General features: G+C 41.0%; 1 protein-coding gene across 2 annotated transcripts in view; it reads left to right on the top strand.

Annotated features, from left to right (window-relative positions):
• Positions 1-13,958, top strand: part of RMND5A (required for meiotic nuclear division 5 homolog A) — a 28,620-nt gene extending 14,662 nt beyond the window's left edge. The window contains exons 5-10 of one of the 2 annotated variants that reach the window (XM_051619551.1): positions 4,363-4,529; positions 5,405-5,570; positions 8,386-8,488; positions 10,649-10,803; positions 12,206-12,292; positions 13,566-13,958. In XM_051619551.1, the coding sequence (XP_051475511.1) occupies positions 4,363-4,529; positions 5,405-5,570; positions 8,386-8,488; positions 10,649-10,803; positions 12,206-12,269 (655 nt within the window). In that variant the 3' untranslated portion in view covers positions 12,270-12,292; positions 13,566-13,958. Of the gene's footprint in view, positions 1-4,362; positions 4,530-5,404; positions 5,571-8,385; positions 8,489-10,648; positions 10,804-12,205 lie in introns of both variants that reach the window. The other variant, XM_051619550.1, reaches the window with a different exon arrangement.
• Positions 13,959-16,066: the final 2,108 nt, after the last annotated feature.

The raw sequence follows: 16,066 nt of genomic DNA on the forward strand, positions 1-16,066 counted from the left end.
TTGGATCTTGGTCTCCCTCCCCCACCCGGTCTCATTTCTGTTTATAATGTTTATTCAGTTTAAAATCAGTGCAAAAGCTCCCTGCTTCTCTTTGCCTGCTGCTGGGCACAGAGGGTCCTTATTTATAGTGATGTTTGTGTAGGAAACATGGTTGTTAGTGAGGATGACCAAACTGTGACAAAACTGCAGTTTAGGAGGTAACTGGTGTCTTAAATGCCTGTTTTTTTCTGCACATGGTAGTGAAGGTGTTTCCAATATTATTTCTCAGCAGATGTGGATGTTCAGAAGGATGGAAGCTGCTCCTGGAGGGATGGCCTCTGTGTCAGAGGAGCTTGGAGAGTTGGTGTTGTGCTCTCTGGGCAAAAACCTAATAAAGGGCTACAATTTGCATCAGTAAATGCAGCTTATGCACAGGGGTGCATAAAAGCAGTCCCAAACTGGCCTGTTCTTGGGCTAGGCTACTGACAGTGGTGTTGAAGCAGAAAGGGGTTGTTAGACAAGGATAATTAATTACGGTTCTATCAACCAGGAAGGGGAGTTGAGCAGGGTTTACCCATGGAAAATTGCAGGAGGTTGGAACAGAAGCCATAACCAGTCTCTCTGGCTCAGCCAGTGCTCTGCATTTGGTGCTTGGTTTAACTCAGCCTTGGAAGCAAAGCAAACATGGGTGGCTCCTGGTCACTGCCATGGCAGGGGAGTTGTCAGATTAATCATGTTTTGAAAGACTTTGAAAGCCCTGCTGTGGTGACAGAGAGAAGTTAGTATTCGTATCTGATTCCAAAAAAAGCCAAAACCACAAAGAATCTAACTGCAGGGTTGTGGGTTTTTTTAGATTTTCTTACAGGTACAAATTCTAACACTTAAATATTAAACTTCAGAATTGAATTTAGTACAACTGGCTGTAACATTTTGGTTTTTGTTTGTTTTGTGGGGTGAGTGACTTTCTACCCACTCTGCACCCTAAGCCATGTACTCTCTGTACCTCTGCAGGATCCCATTCATTTCCAGTGATTTTTCTCATTGTAATTTGGTGATGGGGAGGGAAATCCATAGGTTATTTTTGGGTGGATTCTGGCCCTTCTGAGCCCAGGTGGGTCTCCATGTAAAGGTCTGGTGGGAATTACTTACTACCTCAAGGCTTTGACTGTAATTCCCTGGGGAAGGGGTACTGTCTTTTATGTCTGTAAAGCAGCAAGGCAGACAGGTACTGATGTTTCCTGGGGCCTTTGGGGATATAGTTTAAACTAAATTTAATCTTTTCTAGGCTTTGTGAAATTAACAGAATCTTAGGGGTTGGAAGGAACCTTGAAAGATCATCTAGTCCAACCCCCCTGCCAGAGCAGGATCACCCAGAGCACATCACACAGGAACTTGTCCAGGCAGGGTTTTAATGTCTCCAGCAAAGGAGACTCCACAACCTCTCTGGGCAGCCTGTCCCAGGGCTCTGTGACCCTCATAGTGAAAAAGGTTTTCCTTATGATTACATGGAACCTCCTATGCTCCAGCTTGCACCCATTGCCCTTTGTCCTATCATTGGACATCACTGAGAAGAGCCTGGCTCTGTCTTCCTGACACTCGCCCTTTTCATACTTGTAATTACATTAACAAGGTTGCCCCTCAGTCTTCTCCAAGCTCAAGAGACCCAGCTCCCTCAGCCTTTCCTCATAAGGGAGATGTTCCACTCCCTTAATCATCTTTGTGGCTCTGTGCTGGACTCTTTCCAGCAGTTCCCTGTCCTTCTTGAGCTGAGGGGCCCAGAACTGGACACAATGTTCCAGATGTGGCCTCACCAATGCACAATAGAGGGGGAGGAGAACCTCCCTTGACCTACTAACCACCCCCTTTCTAATACACCCCAGGATGCCATTGGCCTTCTTAGCCACAAGGGCACACTGCTGGCTCATGGTCATCCTCCTGTCCACTAGGACCCCCAGGTCCCTCTCTCCTACCCTGCTCTCCAGCAGGTCAGCCCCCAACCTGTACTGGTACATGGGGTTGTTCTTCCCCAGATGCAAGACTCTACGCTTGCCCTTGTTGAATTTCATTAAGTTTCTCCCTGCCCAACTCTCCAGCCTCAGCCTCAGGTCTCTCTGAATGGCAGCACAGCCTTCTGGTGTGTCAGCCACTCCTCCCAGTTTTGTGTCCTCAGCAAACTTGCTGACAGTGCCCTCTGTTCCCTCATCCAGGTCATTGATGGATATATTGAATAGTTCTGGTCCCAGTACCAACCCCTGAATGACTCCATTGGATATAGGCCTCCAGCTAGACTCCGTCCTGTTGACCACAACTCTCTGACTTCTTTCCTTCAACCAGCTCACAATCCACCTCACTGCCCCATCATCCAGACCACACTTCCTCAGTGTAACTAAATCCCATGAGGGAGCTAGAGGAGAGCTCTGTGTACCTGTGGTTTGAATAGTAAACTGTAAACTTTAGAAGATTCATCTGGATTTAAGTCTCAGAAGTGAGAACACTCTGAAAGCATAATTTGGAGAGGAGGTAGGAAGACAGGTGTTGTGATTACTAGTGATTTTGGACAGTGGTAGAGAGGATGTGGGTTGAGTGTTTTAAACCTCACTTCTTGTTTTTGTCTTTCCATTAGGAATAGGAGCAGCATGTCCTAGACCAAACACCTCAGGCCTGGCTTCTGTGCCTGCTTTCTTCTGATACAAATCTGTGCTGCCACTCAAAGGGCTAAAAATGGAAAGCCTGTCTAAGAGCTAATTTGGAACAACAGGCTCAATCTCAGCAAGATGAAGCATCATGTCATGTGGTTGCAGATATTGGCAGGGAGAGGAGGGAGGCTCTTTTGATGCCTGTCTTTTGATGCAACACAGATTAGTGTCTCATTAATGGGACTGTGAACTGATACTAGTCTTACTGTTTATTGGGAATAGTTTTCTCTTTTAGCTGGGTATTGGTCTACGGCTGTTAACATCAGGCTCTTGTTTTCTTAATTGGGAGTGAGCTTTATTGCCACTATACCTGGTTTAAAACATGGACACTACTTACAAAAAACCCCCAGACAACCCATGTAGTTTAGTGTTGACATTCTTCTGAGGCTGCTCATCTGAAACTGCTTGAAATGAGGGACAGTAGAGCTTGTCCTTAGTTCAAAGGCTGCATTTCCCACTGTTTCCTACTGAAAGGTTACTGATGTCATTCCAAAGCCTTGCCAGTAAAGTCAGGCTCCTGACACTTTCACCACAGCAAATTGAAAGTAGATACTTCCTCATTAACACTACGTCTTAATGCAGAAGGGTAACTTGCATTGAATGCTTAATTTTCTTCTTCTAGTGTTGGTTAAAAGAACAGAAGCCTTGCGTACCCCTTCTTTTTAAGGGAAAAAAAGACTGTACCTCACTTGCTGAAAAGTGAAAAGCTCTTTGCTTAATGGGGCCCCACAGTGAAAATAGTGTAACTAATAAACACTAATGAGCAACAGATGTGCTGATGATCATTAAAACTTGAACTTCTTAAGAGAAAGTTTGGATTGATTTAGGCCTAAGTTGAATTAAGGGGAAGAAAACCAAGCCAAAACAAAAAAGACCCCCAAAAGCCAAGAAATGGATAGATAAAATGTAAATAATAGAGTAGCTCTTTATGAAATGCTTTGAAAATTCCTGTTTGTTTTACTTGGTGCATGTTTAAGAATTCTTCCATGTTATTTGGACACCATGTTAGTGTTGTCATGGTGAATGAGACCCAGAAAGTGAAATATTTTTATTGCCCAAGTTGAGAATAACACAGAAAGCAAGAGTTTAAGGAGGGTACAGTATAACACTTAAACTGATTCCTCTTCCTCCTGCCTCCCATTGTAAGGTCTTGACAATGTCTATCTTTGAAGCCTCAGTAGATACACTTCCCCTCTCCAGGGCAACCATGCACATACATATAAACACAGTGGCTTAGAGAAAATGCTTGGTGAATGAGGAAGTTGGAAAATATGTTCTTGAAAGACTTGGTAAAACTTTTAACAAGCAGCTGAAGACTATATTCAGTTGTTACAGGTTCAGTGACAGTGGTATTAATCAAAATACAGTAGGTTTTAGCTGTTTCTACCTTATATTGTGTCTAATCCAGCCTTACCTTCCTGCCAGAGAGTGCTGAATTTTGCAGAGGTCACCCTGTGCTGCAGCCCAGAAGCATCATCATTCATGTGTTGTGTGCCTTGTGTAGCTCTGTTATCTCATAAAGAGTCTTGTCACTTTCTGTGCTCTATATAAACTCATAGAATTTCAGGGAACCATCATATTCTCCTTGAAATAGATGTTTGATAATTGTAATAATTTAATACAGTGTAGGCTGACACTTTAATTACTCTGAATGTCACGTCCCATTGAGCCTCCTCCTTTCTTCTAGGTGGGCAGTATCCAACAGAGAAATGCTTATGGCACAGAACAGTTCGTTGGAATTTAAACTTCACAGATTATATTTCATTAGCTTATTGATGGGTGGAACAGCAAATCAAAGAGAAGCACTTCAGTATGCAAAAAACTTCCAGCCCTTTGCCCTAAATCATCAGAAAGGTAAGTTTTAGATGACATTTAAAGCACTTAGATATGGCACCTCATAGTAAAATCTTATAAATGCTCCAAATGTCTTTTACACCATTATTTTCATTCTGTTAGAGGTTGCATATTTTTGTATTTAATGTGTATAACCTGCATCCTTACAGTTTGAATTAACTCCTCTTTAAACCCCCTTGTTTATTTTTAAAGAGGGCACAAAATTATGTTTTAATTTGTCTGCATATTTGCTTCAATGGAAGTTTTTTGACTCTTTTTAAGTAATGATCATAGAATCGGAGAATCTTAGAATGGTTTGGGTTGGAAGGGAGATCACCTAGTTCCAACCCCCCTGCACAGGCAGGGATACCTCCCACTAGGTCAGATTGATTAGAGCCCCATCCAGCCTGGCCTTGAACACTTACATTAAATGCTTAGATGACACATAGAATAGGCCTGTTGCCAGGGTGTAAGGTGCTAGAAACATTATTGGAATTGTCTTCTGCTGTTTTCTGCCACGTGGGGTAATAAAAAAAGAAATTAAACCTTTGAAAAATAAGGAATATGTGAGTTAAGTGAGCCATCTTAAAGGAAGTTTGACTAAAGCCAGACTTTTTAGGCTTTGCCAAAAATATAAACCCATTTGAAGCAAATTACTAGGCAGCATACAGGTGGTTGTAGAGGGGCAGATGACCCCCTAGTCTGTCCATAGTGGCCTGGAGCTCTTGTAGCTGTTGATTCCTGTTCTGTGATGGCTGTAACTGTGTTTTGTAGAGGGGAGGATGTGTATCATCGATACAGCTTATCTGCCTGTCCTCCATCTGAAAGCCACGACTGTAGGCAACCAGCTTTGTTATTCTTAGCATAAAATACCTGCCTGTCCCTGGTCCTTGCAGATATTCAGGTGTTGATGGGCAGCCTGGTGTATCTGCGGCAAGGCATCGAGAACTCCCCCTACGTTCATCTCTTAGATGCAAACCAGTGGGCGGACATCTGTGACATCTTCACAAGAGATGCCTGTGCTCTGCTGGGGCTCTCGGTTGAATCACCTCTCAGTGTTAGGTATGCTGCTTTTCATTTGCTTTTAAGACCAGGTATTTGTCTTCTGGTTTCTGTTTTCTTATCCAGGACAAAAGAAATGGCTTTTGAGAAGTAGCCTCGCCTTGCTGGTATCAAATGAAGAGTGTGGTTACAATTAACTCTAACAAGATAGGCAAAAATTAGAGGTTCCTGTGTGCTGTACCTTACCCTGCATCTTTGCAGCTCAAGAAGAAACATTTGTGAATGCAATTTGGCTCTTGTAGATAAGACATCAGTGCAGAAGATGAGGATGGCCATTAGCCAGTTATTCCCACAGTGTGAGAAGTGCCCCTGCTGTTTCACTGCAGAAAGCCCTGGCCATAATTATATCAGCATTTTATGATCTTGGGTTTTAATCCACACATTATTTTATCTGTCTTCTCCTTAGAAGAGTTCCTGGGAGTTTTGTTGTGATTTCAGCTTCTAAAATTTCCAAATTGTTTGCTGGACCTTGTTTGTAAAGAAGAGAGGAGCACTTTCAAGCTTAGTAGCTAATCTGACAAAATGCAAATCTGTAGGAGGCTGTTGAAAATGTGAAGGAAAATGAACCTCATCTCCTTCTAGCTTCTCTAAAGATAAACCAGATTAGCTGACACTTAACCTTTGGATGTCAATTTGCTTGATGTATTTGACCAATGTTCTCATTTTCATTTCAGACATGAAGCAGAAAATAAATTGTACGTCTCTTTCTGGGCTAGATTGGGTACTTAGCAGAAACTTCAATTCCTCTCTTTTTTTCCACTGCTTGTTCTGACGAACGAACGAACGAAAAAATCTTTTTATCGTTTGTGTTACTATTATTAGACTTCTGCACTTAGCTGAGAGCTCTGAATTGTCATGTCTTCTGCTTCTCCTGTTTGCACCACAAAACACAACAGAAGCAACAAAAGGAGCACTTTCAGATTAATTGTCTTTCTGTGGTCATAGTATTTGAGTTGGAAGGAACCTTAAAGATCATCTCATTCCAACCCCCCTGCATGGGCAGGGACACCTCCCACCAGACCAGGTTGCTCCAAGCCCCATCCAACCTGCCCTTCAACACTGTCAGGGATGGGGCAGCCACAGCTTCTCTGGGCAACCTGGGCCAGTGTCTCAATAAACGTTATGAGTTTCAGTTTGAGGGTTTTATAGATACCTAATGTTTCTATCTCTGTTTTTTGGTTTTCATCTTTTCCCTGTTTCAATCAAATTAGCAGCAATCCTTTACATTTTAATTGCTTGTGCGCTGATGCTGTAATAGAATTTTCAAGTGCAAATGGCCAAGAGGTTTTTGGTGAAGTGGTAAATCCCAGTTATTGATGTTTGGAATGGTTGGACACTTGTTTTGTGCCTGCTGTGAAGTTGATTGCACTGAAATGTATTTACTGTATCAGGTGGTGTCGATAAACAAGACTGTTCTAAACTGGCGTGACCTTTGAGTGCTGCAAATCCTATAAATATTAAACCAGCTTGAAGTTAAATCCCTGCTATAAAGTATATTGCTTTCTAGAACATGAGTAACAGTCCCTTTTTTTAAGGCTGATTGGCTTCTCCAGTATTTATTTAGTCCTGTACAGGCCTCATGGTCTGAGTTACTGTGTGGAGGCAGTGGGAAAACTTGTATTAAGGAGCTTGTGGCTCAGGATCTTTAAGACCTACAGGATGCCATTTCTGTTTACTGGTTACTTCATTTATTCTGCTCCTAAAGGGTTTTTCCAGAGAGATTTTCATACAGAACCATTAAAGCAGTAATACTTTCATGCCTACAAATACTATTTGTGTAAACTATCCACAGGGTTAACACAGATGGTACACACAGGGCTGAAACAACCAAAAAGCAAAGTGCAAGGGTTAAAATTGCCAGTTGGAGGTGAGGGATATGATTTTTTGTTGTTGTTTTGTGTTTTAGCTTAGCTGAGATTCATAGGTTTCAGGCCCTTCCCTCCCAAGTAAACTAGTCAGTATGTTCCTGCAGAAACATAAAAGCAAGTAGCAGGAGAGGCAAGAGGGGAGAGGAAGGTTGACTTCTGTAGACAATAACATTTACACAAATAGTAAAATAATCTGCCAGAGAAACAGCTGGGCTGATACCAAGGTCAAATCCTGTTTCAGTTGCTGCTGACTTCCAGGCCTGTAATACTGTCATGAGACTTAAATCCATCAAAACATCTGTTAATTTGTGGAAATTCAGTGACACTTTCTTTTGTAACAGTGAAATATTTCAAAACAATGTGGTAAGTTCTGGGAATGGGTGACTCTCAGAGCAGGCTGAGCTGTTGGGCCTTTGTTTCCTTGTATACTGTCATTCTTGTTGCAGGCTGTGCTTCCCTTCCTTCACTTGCCTTCCTATGTTTTTTCTACATTTGTTTTCTTAAGTTAAGGGGGAAAGACATGTTTCTTTACATTGTGATTACATATAATTAAAGGATTATGGGTTGTGTGTACATGTGGTTACATGGCAACTCTTCCACTGCCTGTGCTCTTCCATAGTTAGGAGAGCATCTACCTGTATAAGCTAACATGATGTCTTCCTTCTGTACAGTTCAACATCAAAGTAGGTAGTATAGAAAATCAGTACATTATAAGATTCAGAGCAGGTTTAACCATTGTTTTCAGTCCAGAATGTAGTACATGAGGGGTGACTGATAACCTGCTCCAAAACTCTTGCTTGTTAAACTTGGTGGGAGCTTAGTAGTGTAGACAAGAACTGACTGTAGTAGTACAACACTCTTGTGTCCCAATTAACCTTTAGAATAGAAATTTGAAAAATGCTGGATTCCTAGCAGGCACCTTATGTTAACGTTTCCTTTTTCTGCAGTTTTTCAGCAGGTTGTGTAGCATTACCAGCTCTAATTAATATCAAGGCTGTTATTGAACAAAGGCAGTGCACAGGTGTTTGGAACCAGAAGGATGAGCTACCGGTGAGTTGATGCTGAGCTATCACAGGGCAGATTTCTAATGGCAAATACTCTGCAGATCTCTTTTGTACTGAATGTTGAGGGATGTTGCACACAGTTGCCACCTCCAGCAGCTCCTGGCCTTGGATCTTCCTGCTGAACAGAGCCCCCATGTCTTGTCCCAGGCTGATGGATGTGGCTACTGGTTTCCTGGTTGTTGGCTCAACCAGAAGCAAAGCTGAGCATGAAACTCAGGCACCCACCCGCCCACACACAGAGGACACTGATGTGACCAGCTACACTTGCTGCCCTCAGCACCTACATACAGGACTTGCATAAAACTTAAGTGCAGTCAGCCATGATCCCTTCCTCCTTTTTGGCTGGTAAAGATTGAAATTCACTGGTGGAAGCACACGCTCCAAATTCATGAGTAAATGCTTGTTCACAGACCCTCAGAGGCTGGCCTGGCCCTTCTGGCCCCTTTTTTTACTCCCCTTTCTGGCCGTTCCTCCCCTGTCCCCCTCTCCTGCATGTTCCTCCTGCAGTCTGTGTGGTTCTTCAGAGCACTTCTGAGCACCTCTCCTCTGAGACCCTCAGGTTTGCGTTCTTACCTGTTGCAAGGTCCAGCATTCATTGCAGTTTCTTACTGACCTGTCTTATTAGTGTGACTGACAAGGTTCTTTCTTGTTGTTGTCTCCGTTATGTTTGTCTGTCAGGTTTATATTTCTTGGTTTTGTTTGTTGCTCTCCTGTTTACTTGTTTTTCTCATTGAAAAGGTCTTTGATGAAATGGCCTTAACAAGACAGACAGTCTCACCTTCCACTTAGCCATACACTGAATGCATGAGATGTTTCAGTGAACTGGAAAGGAAATGCATCCCACTGAGAAACATTAACTTTCCCTGGCTGTGTTTGAGCTCTGTCCACAAATTTCTTTGCAGTAACTTTTATCAGGCAGATAGGAGATGAAAGAATTAGTGCTACATTTGGGGAGATGGGAATTGAATTAGGATCCAGTGCAACTCATTTATACCGGTTGAAATAAAGATCTCTTGTTATGAAACCCCAGTTTCCCTTTATAGCTCTTACCAGGTGTGTGCAGCTCTCCAGTGGCCTGCTCCTGATTTGGAACAAAAATCTATTTTGTGCAAACTGGGCATGAACTGAGTTAACCTCTTTGTAGCTGTGACAGGTGTGTTTATAGTGTAAGTACGTGTGCTGAGTTTCTTCCAGCTGTGTTTTCTGTAACACTGAGGCTATAACCTCCAAGTGTGACAGATTCATGCCCCGCTCTCCAGACAGGTATTATTAGCTAGGGAGCACTTGGGAAAAGATTGCTGTCAAATGTGGATCAGTTAAGAGTATTTATGTGACTCCTTGCATATTGTAAATGTAAGGGTCGCCAGTGTGGGCTGCTAAGGCAGTATGGGGATGGGAAACCTTATTTTCATCATGTAGAGACAGAGACTAAGCAGTGTGAAAAGGTTATATTATCAGATTTTGTTGAAAGTTAAACTTGTCAGAACTGAGGACTCGTCAGAGACAGGAGCTTTGGGTACAGAAGCTGTGATTTTTGCAGCCCTCATTAGATTGCTGAAGTCATGGACCTGCTCTTCTCTGACATGTCCCTTTCTGAAATCATTTGGTCCTGGTGGCAAGAGTTGTGCTGTACCAGTGTCTGCTGTGTTGGTACCGAAAGCAAAGGATTCTCATGGACTGCATTATTGATATGACATGCAGATGTTGGGAGGATCTTTCAGGAAGCTGTAGAACATTAATGTAATAAATCCAAGGGTTTTTTCTTCTTTTTTCTTCCCTTCCCCCCTGCTTTTAAATTAGATCCATAATCTAAATCACTTCAGAAAAATCACTGGGTAGGAAATACAGAAAGTCTTGGGTCATCAGCTCAGTTTTCCTGCCAGAGCATAGATCAGCACTGAAATACACACTTGTCCCTTGGCAGAATACTGTGCATGTGGAGGATGAGGAGAAGCAACATAAATCATCATTCTAAGATCACAATTAAGTACTTTCGGCTGGTGAATTGTCAGGCATCCACACAAAGGATTTTGCTGCCTTCACAGCTGAAGTATGAAATCTGTTAAGTAAGAGTAATGACCTAAGGGGATAATTGTCTGGAAATGCAGTTTCCTGTGATAAATTGTCATGTTAATGTCTTTCACAGATTGAAGTGGACCTTGGTAAAAAGTGCTGGTATCATTCAATATTTGCCTGTCCTATTCTTCGTCAGCAAACAACAGATAATAACCCACCTATGAAATTAGTCTGTGGTCATATTATATCAAGAGATGCTTTGAATAAAATGTTTAATGGCAGCAAGTAAGTACCATTCTTTTCTGTCAAGCAACATATAGATGAGGATAAATCTTAAGACTAGGATACTGTGTTTTGGGAAAACTAAATCCATAATCACATAATTGGTGGAAGCTTGTTAATCTTAGAGAATTGACTTAGAAGCCAGATAAGCCAGGTTGATGTGCAAAAAAAAAAAAAAAAGTAGTAAACCCTCTGGTGTTGTAGGAAGTGAGAATATGTGAAGGAATACAAAGAGCAAAGAGCAATTTTCCTGGTGGTGCATACTGTTGTGTTGTCTTAAATTAAAAATGGAGGCTTTTACACACCCAGTTTTTTGTTGGGAGCAAGGTTAGCCATGGATTAAACATCCTTAAAAAATTAAAATTCAATCTCTGGGGGAAAATGCTTTAATAATTGAGCAGGCAGTTGAATTAACATTGTGGAAATACTCTTCCTTAGGTACCAGTGGGGTGCCTACAGGGTTATGGGAGGGAGAGAGCTATAGAGATTTCCTTGAGGAAGAACCAGTGGTACCTTGGATTGAATCCATGCAGCTTCCATGGAGGCTGTCAGCTTAATTTAGAGCTGTAAGCTGTTTTGTGAATCTGTGTGAAAATAAGGGATGCTTTGAATGAAAATGTGGAATGATGTTTGCATTCTTTGCCCTGTTAGGAAAGCCTAAAGGCCCATGTGCCTTAATGGGAGGCTTTAGCCATTTTAAGCCATTGAACTTGCTGCCACATTATCCCTGTCCCTGATGACTAATTCCTGATGCTTTCATGGATCAGCTTTAGTGCCAGAACAACTCTGACAATATTAGCAGGGCTTGGGGCAGGGCAGGGAATGACGTGGTGAAAGGCTTAAACATAGAGATGGGGAAAAAATGGATCAATGCTGGAAGAAATCTTGTAAGCAGGTGGAATTGTATTGGTGGAGACCTCAGCAGGGAGGCCAGGCTGACCTCTTTAGCCATAGCCTGCAGGAGCTGATCTAGGTGGGCTGTAGAATCACAGCATTTGGGAGCCAGAGAGTAAAAGATATTGGGTTTTGAGGAAGTCTAAGTGAAAGGTTCCATCCAGCCTATTTAAAATTACTAAAATGCAACAAACTAATCTAGAAGTTGAAATAATAGATCATGAAGAGCAATTTCATGGTAATGAAAATACCATTTTTGGTATTTAATAATTCAGGGGTGTGTGGGTGAGAGGTGAGAGAGAATATAATGAGATGAAAAAGTGTGATAATCTCTCTCTCAACTAAAGGTGACTTTTATTGGAGCCAAGTGAAGCATTGTGGCTTAAAAAGTACATTTCTGGGGAAAAAAAGAGGAAGGACTGTGACTGCAAACTCTTTTGTAATGGATTAGAAAGCTTAATGCTCAGTTGTCCACATTGCCACAATTGTAATGTGTTGTCTTTGTCCCCAGGTTAAAATGCCCCTATTGTCCAATGGAACAGAGTCCTGGAGATGCCAAACAGATATTTTTCTGAAGAAGAGTTTCATTATGCAGTTTGTAAGTGACACTCTGGATTTCAGGTGCATTTCAGGAGAATTAAAACACACTTGTTCCCTTTGATGCAGCAGACTGAGGACTCCTGTGTTTGTATAAGCTAATGCTACAGAAACTTTGCCAACATTTAGTATATACATACAAGTGGAATGCTACAGAAATATTATTACCATAGGGCTTTACTATACTCTTGGTCTCCATACCTGATCAAGTTACTACACCAGCAGTTGTCATTCAATGCAGGATTTTGTACTTAATGATATGGTGACTTTTTACTTTTTAAAAGCAGAAATTGATCACCCCCATTTGTTTAATATTCTTCCTGCTATGATTCTATCATTGTATTGATAACTGTCACCTTAGAGAATGTTTGTGGAAAAAGTTTTATTTCCTGTAATGTGTACATAATTAAAGGTAAATACTTCAGAAAAAAAAAGAAGTTTGATAAACTGAATAGTGGTTATAAAACTGATTTGTATTTTTTTTGCTGAAAAAGCTGTGATATATTCTGAGTTTTTTCTTTCAAACATTTTTTTCAACTTTTACATAGAATTCAAAGTAAATGTGCATATATATAAACTATATAAAATATATAGCCCCAAGGGGCTTCCTGTTAAAATCCATCACTAATTTATAAGGGTGATGAGTGGCTAAATTACTATTGGAGCAGAGAGAGAATAGGAAAATCCTGTTCCTCTGGTTTTACCATCGAGAAGTGTTTGTGTAAGAGGACATTCAATAAATTCTGAAGTGGAAATGCTTTTAGTCAATGACATTTGCTCTCTGGCCTTTGTAGTCATGTTCTTTGAACTTTGTATTCAGGATTAGGCTATAAACGTCATGTTGCTGTATGGTTTAATAGTCATTATAGTGTGCTATTTATAAACAGTTATCAAAACCAAATAAATTGTAGAAGTATTCATTGTTAAATGGGGGAGAAGCATGTTCTGATGCAATCTACTGATCATGACTCTGCACTTGGCAGAACTGGGCCCTATATCATATATTAGGAGGTAGGAAGTTTCCTGTAGCTTGAGAACACTTTGCTTCTTAGCCTTGTTTTTGTAGTAGAATATTACTGCCATTGCCACTTTTTCTGCTAAATTTGTCATATTGTTGACTAGGTAAATTTGTACTCATAAGAGAGATGTAGATCATGGCAGTGAAATATTTTCTAGTGTGCATATATTTGTATTTATTGCACTGTCCTATAGTAGGGCAAGCAGCCACAAGGCATGCAAAGCTACATGTAAAATTATATTTCTGTATTGTGTAGTTTAAAAAGCAACCCCAAGCTGATGTGGTTGAATACTGACACACTGGTTGAATGCACTAGCACAATGCACTACAGAGAAGACCATCTGGGAGAAATCAACACCTTTGGAATTTGTATGGCACCTGACTTGGGAGACTTGAGCTGGACTCTTTTGGATCAGTGACCATGGACATCCCTAAAGAGACATTAAGAGGAGCAAGTCAAGGCACACAAATTTTAAAACTTTAATTGTGTTTGATACATGTGAGAAATACAGGTGTGTGATTTTTTTTTCTTTTTTTTTTTTTCTTTTTTTTTTTCCTGCAAAACTTAAACTGTATCACACTGAGTTCAAAACAGCCGCGATACCAAGTGGTAAAACCAACAATAAACGGGTGAGGATGTTATTTTCCATGTAGGTTTCCTAGTCTTGCTGCAATTGCTTTTAATCTTTTCTTTGGAGTGGAATTCCTTGATGCTTTGGGTTTCATTATGAAGTATTTAAAAAAAATAACCAAAACAACAAACCAAGCAAACAACAACACCCCCCCAAAAAACAGCCGGAAGTGGAAGTGCTGCATCTCTTCCTCTGTTACACTGCTGGGAATTTGGCATTGATGTGAACACCAGTTAGTGTTGATAGTGCCTTTAATGCAATTGCTTAGAGTACAAAAATTGGCAGAGTTTTTAAGTGACAATAGGCTACAAATTCAGCTTATGCATTAGAAAGTTTTTCATATGAAGTACTCCTGCTTTCCCTTTTAAATAGTGCATATAATAGATCCATGGCTAATTGAAGAAGTGCCATTTTCACCAGACAATTGCAGGTCTTTTCCTAGCTGTGTGTTTACTTAAAAAGAATTGCTTGCAGTTTTGGAGTTCCACCAACAGATGATGCTAGCAGTTTAACATAGGCTGCTGGTGTGACTACAGCAATGGGGTGTCATGCTGGGTGTTGGTGAAACATGGCTGAGCTGTGGTTGTTACAGGGATCCCCTGTGAGGTGATGAAGGTTATCTCCTACCACTCCCTGGTATGCTTCTGGTAACTAGAGAAACTGCCTGCACAGGGCAAAGTGAGTAATTCTCTGGGGTTTTCATACTTAAAATGTAGTTAGCACTTGATAGGCATACATTTTCTCTAATATCTCTAGTAAGAAAGCATTTGATTTTAAAGCTACAGTGTTAGCTGGGATCTGTTTCTATTACACTTTTGGATGAGTTTGTGAAGCCTTTAACTTCTCCCTCTGTGCAGCAGGTGCTTTTCAAAGAGGCTGCTGCATAATGAGAGTAAAGAGACTCAGCACATTTACGCCAGGATGGAGATCACTGTGTCACATCTGCATCCCATCTTGGCAGCTGGTGCTCCCCCCTCCTTTGCAAAACCTGTCCCAACAGCAGCTCTGCGGCAACAAGAGCACCAGCTAGTAATGCATGTGGGCCTTAAGCCAAGAATTTTTTTACTTATATAAAAGGTTTAGCCTATAGGAGCTCTGAAACTAATTGGAAGGTTATAAATCTGATTTCCATAGCAGTGGCTTGTTAGCTTTATTTCTATTAATAGACTTGTCATGTTAACTCTATTCATAGAATTTGGATTTTAGTGAATGTCTTAAATAGGAAATCTATTGTGATGTGTTCTTGTGGGGTTTCAGGTCTGACTCATGGTGTGAAACACAATAAAACCTTGAAAACAGATGCTAGGAAATTAAAATAGTACATAGCCTTTTGGTCTCAAAAGGTATTGATCATTTCTGTAGTCCTATGGTGGTCATGAACACAAAGCTCATGTCCTCACCTCTCCTCAGTACTCTTGATGATTGGCTGCTCTGTGAAGTATTTTTGAATTAAGGAAAGCCTTTTCCTGCAGTCACATGGCTGAGCAACCAGTCTTTCCTGCTAAAAATCAGTGTTTCTCCACTGAAATACTGTATTGATTTCAGCCTTCTCTCTGTAAGGTTCATCAATGTGTGCAGAAGCTGCAGGGAAAGCTGGGTGTTACAAGTGACGAGCTGGAGCTTCTGATCCCTGTTACCTTAGACCTGTCTCCATCCTGTTGCTTTCAGTCTTTTTCCTTAACATTTTACAGGATGGCTGCTGCTAAAATTGAAGGTTGAAGTTGTTTATATCTACTCAGACCAAACTCACCAGGTTTAACACCGTGAGTTTGGGTTAGATTCTCCTTGCAAGGTTTGTTTGCCTACTGCAAGACACTGTTTCCCTTTCTGGGCTTATCACGGCAGGGATTGATTTGTCTCTAGGGGGAAAAAAAAAAATCATGCTCCTTAAACCAGCTGAACTCTTGCACTTTTCTTTTTTGTGAATAGGAGGCTGCAGTGTAGGGAAAGGCACATGGAGAACAAGGAAAAAAAAGAGTGACAGCAATCATCCATAGTGAGTAAAGCTGTAATGCAGTGTTACATTGCTATTCTGAATGGAATTCAAGCCCTAATATATATAAAGGAAGAGTGGTTTATGAAAACAGGTATATATGAGAGAAGAGTGACTTAATATTCCTTTATG

This window comes from Apus apus, chromosome 4, assembly GCF_020740795.1.
Source record: "Apus apus isolate bApuApu2 chromosome 4, bApuApu2.pri.cur, whole genome shotgun sequence".
In the NCBI taxonomy this organism is placed as follows: Eukaryota; Metazoa; Chordata; class Aves; order Apodiformes; family Apodidae; genus Apus; species Apus apus.